General features: G+C 40.8%; 1 protein-coding gene across 1 annotated transcript in view; it reads left to right on the forward strand.

Moving 5' to 3' along the window:
• The window catches only part of LOC102680702 (prosaposin), a 17,998-nt gene extending 15,072 nt beyond the window's left edge, over positions 1–2,926 (forward strand). The window contains exon 15 of the mRNA XM_031509943.1: positions 2,887–2,926. Within this exon, the coding sequence (XP_031365803.1) occupies positions 2,887–2,926 (40 nt within the window). The remainder of the gene's footprint in view (positions 1–2,886) is intronic.
• The last annotated feature ends 1,114 nt before the right edge of the window (positions 2,927–4,040 follow it).

A 4,040-nucleotide genomic window follows, 5' to 3' on the forward strand; every position in this document is an offset into this window, starting at 1 on the left:
GGCCAAGAGCGCAACCAGAATCTTTTGACGATCGTCTCGATCGTTTTCCATTAATTTTTATGAGGGCCATTCGTTAGCCTTTGGGTATTTCAGGACTGGTTGCAGATTCCATCTATCATTTTTGATATCGGTTTTGATAGGGGGAGACTTGAATTTTAGGAATTAATGGAATTTTTGGCAAGGGAATAATTTCTTAACTTTGTGCATCATTCGTTTGAGGTTTCAATCTATTTTCGAGAGTGGAAAGAAATTGGAAGTGAATTCGATTTTCGAAATTTTGAAATATCTGTATCCAGGTGTATTATTTTGAATCGTGATTTGGAATTTTTTCTTTTTTTTTTTTTTTTTTGGATAATGAAATCGATTGTTTGAAGTTTTTTTTTTTTTAGTTTGAAAAAATTGGAAGTAAATTTAAATATAGATATGAAATTTTGATCTTATATTTTTTAATGAAGATATTATTAATTGCCGTTTGTAAGAGAAGAAAATGTCTTGAATAAAATTGTTGAGAGAATGAATAATTATTAAAGACATGAATGTAGATAGAGATACTTTTGTGTGGAGGAAAGGAACATTGTTGTAATTAATATATTTATTCGTGACTGTTCTCGCTTCTGTTATCGTGTGGGCGGCAATTATGCTTTGTCTTTGTAAAGTTATTATTAACTAACTGTGAGATGCGTTGTAAAATATTGTAATGTAAAATTCTATTTTATTCGTTCTTCTAACATTCGGTTTGAAATTGTCTTTTGATAAAACATTATATTTAAACATTATACTTTTAATATAATATATTCCTTATTTATACTTATTAAAAATAAAATAATCATCTTGAACGAATGAATATACATCGTTGTGTTCGTAAAGTCAGCGTGTATCGATATCGAATTAAATTTCACTCGAAGAAATCCAACGACAACAACAACAACAACAACAACAACAAAATTAGATCCAGTACGCAATTTCTTCGAAAGTTTAAAAAAAAAGGATCGAGTCATCGTCGAAAGAATTATTATCCAGAGTAAAAGTTCCAGCGCGAACCGAAATCCTTCATTGCTCTAATTCATTGCAATTCCCTTATCGTCGATTTCGTTGTGTCTCACGGGGAGATAGCGAGTTGGCCCCTTGGAAAAGAGAAAATACCGTGGAACGGTAAAAAGAGAGAAAAGAAGGGAAGAAGGAATGAGGAGGAAGAGAAGAAGAAAGAGGAAGAGAGAGAGAGAGAAAAAAAAGATAAAAAAGTGGGCAGTCGAAAGACGAATTTAGTTGCACAGCGTGTAAGTTACGTTTTCGTAGCAGCCGAGCGGGTGATCCTAGAACGTAGCTCGCCAAGGGGGTTGTTGGTTCGTCGACGGCTAGGTTAAGGGTTGGAAACGGAAGTGCGGCAAGACGGTGCCGGCGGTGGAAGGCAACGGACGTTGTAGGGGCGCGGGTGGGCCGAACGGCTACGAAGGAAGGCAGAGGCAGGCTCGTCGAGGGGGTGAAACGTAGAGAGCGGCAAGGAGGAGGTTGGAAGGGGGTGAGGGAGAGAGAGAGAGAAAGAGAGAGAGAGAGGGAGAGGGAGGGAGAGAAGAGGGGAAGAGAGAAGGAGCGAGAGAGAGAAAGAGAGAGAGAGAGGGAGAGGGAGGGAGAGAAGAGGGGAAGAGAGAAGGAGCGAGAGAGAGAAAGAGAGAGAGAGAGGGAGAGGGAGGGAGAGAAGAGGGGAAGAGAGAAGGAGCGAGAGAGAGAAAGAGAGAGAGAGAGGGAGAGGGAGGGAGAGAAGAGGGGAAGAGAGAAGGAGCGAGAGAGAGAAAGAGAGAGAGAGAGGGAGAGGGAGGGAGAGAAGAGGGGAAGAGAGAAGGAGCGAGAGAGAGAAAGAGAGAGAGAGAGGGAGAGGGAGGGAGAGAAGAGGGGAAGAGAGAAGGAGCGAGAGAGAGAAAGAGAGAGAGAGAGGGAGAGGGAGGGAGAGAAGAGGGGAAGAGAGAAGGAGCGAGAGAGAGAAAGAGAGAGAGAGAGGGAGAGGGAGGGAGAGAAGAGGGGAAGAGAGAAGGAGCGAGAGAGAGAAAGAGAGAGAGAGAGGGAGAGGGAGGGAGAGAAGAGGGGAAGAGAGAAGGAGCGAGAGAGAGAAAGAGAGAGAGAGAGGGAGAGGGAGGGAGAGAAGAGGGGAAGAGAGAAGGAGCGAGAGAGAGAAAGAGAGAGAGAGAGGGAGAGGGAGGGAGAGAAGAGGGGAAGAGAGAAGGAGCGAGAGAGAGAAAGAGAGAGAGAGAGGGAGAGGGAGGGAGAGAAGAGGGGAAGAGAGAAGGAGCGAGAGAGAGAAAGAGAGAGAGAGAGGGAGAGGGAGGGAGAGAAGAGGGGAAGAGAGAAGGAGAGAGAGAGAGAGACCCACCACCACCGAGGGACCAAGCTTTTTTCTTTTTTTTTATCGATTCCATCGATCCAACTCCCCGAGTCAGCTCAACTACTCCCTGGTCCCTCTCCTCACTATATATATATATATATATATATTTTATATATATACCTTCTCGTCTACTACGTTCGTCATTATCCTCGCCGTCTTACGTAATTCGATCGCCAAAGGATGCACCGTACCCTCTATTCTATTACGTCACGCGCTCGTTTCGGATATAGATCCGGTCCGCTTCTCTCTATTCATCGTTATATATATATATAGAGCACGAGTTCACAAGAAACGATATTATCGAAGTGTATACGGAGAGAGCAGATCTTTTTTTTTTCGAATGTGCTCTCTCTCTCTATTTCTCTCTTTCTCTCTCTCTTTTTTTGCTTTTAAACGAGAAGCGTCGATGTAATAATAACGACGCAAACGGATTGATGAATTAGTTGCATCGCTTTCGATTGAATTGCAGATGTAATCAGTCTTCTGATCGAATCCGTATCGCGTTACAGAATGTATGCAAATAAACGTAATTGGATGAGTCGAGGGTGAAAGTGGATGAGGATAAATTAATTTGATGTAATTTTGAAAAAAATTCCGGTATATAAAACGCGAGATAGAATTCGGGGAAATGGGAGGGGAACTTGGGAGGAGTGTGAACGAACGTATACTTATTTTTCTTCACTTTTCGCCGATCTGCGTTCGTTCTTTGAAAGAAATTCGATTACACAGGCTAATTGATCGTGCCCCGCAATCCTTCCCGTTGGTTTAATTTTAATTGTCCGTTTATTGCTCTCATCTATTTAGTTCAGGTCGTGTAAATTATTCGCATCCAGCGGATGACAGTAAAATAGGAAGGGAAAAGGGGACAAAGAGCTTATAACATTAAAACGCCGCAGCCGCAGGCAGGGTTTGTTCTAAGCCTTAAATCCTTTGCAATCTCCCTCCGTTTTGACTTGTTGTTCTAGAATTATACAATTTGCCGTAAAAACCATAAAGAGGATATAATATTTTGCTTTATGTAATGCTTATTCTTCTTTGGTTATGCTTAATTGTTTTTAAAACAGGAATTGGAAAGCGCTCTTTCCAAATCGTTCTCTGATGTTTCCAGATAGGATTAGAGATTTGGTCTGGTTTCTTTTTTTTTTTCCATCCCTTTGACAACAGTCTTTCTCTACTCCTTCATTGTCGCCAATCGTTCCTTGTCTTTCTTGTCTTATCGTACCCTTTTTTTTGAATCTCCGTTGTAAAGTATATTACAGTTAATTATAACACCGATTGATTCTATCGATATCGATTTATAAATGGTTTCTTTCCTTTTTCTTTTTTTAAATTATTTATCGAGATTAGCAAGACGTTTTAACTCGAGACGTTTTATCTTCTTGTTTATTTTTTTTTACATCGTTGTAAAATTATGTTGATATATTCTTGCAAGTAATAAAGGATTGAAACGTCGTTTTTACACGAGACGTTTCGCTGTATTCAAAATTCCCGGAGGAAAATGTAGAATACATCATCCGACAGATATCTTTTTTATACCAATCGTGAAGAGAAAAGTACCTTATACGAACATCCAATTCGGTTTGCACTGCATTTATGCATACCTCTCTTTTAGACCATGGCAACTCTGTCATGCAGAAAATAGCACCGCCACGAGAAAGGGTGG

The sequence above is a fragment of the Apis dorsata genome, unplaced genomic scaffold, assembly GCF_000469605.1.
Source record: "Apis dorsata unplaced genomic scaffold, Apis dorsata 1.3 scaffold_194, whole genome shotgun sequence".
NCBI classification, from domain to species: domain Eukaryota; kingdom Metazoa; phylum Arthropoda; class Insecta; order Hymenoptera; family Apidae; genus Apis; species Apis dorsata.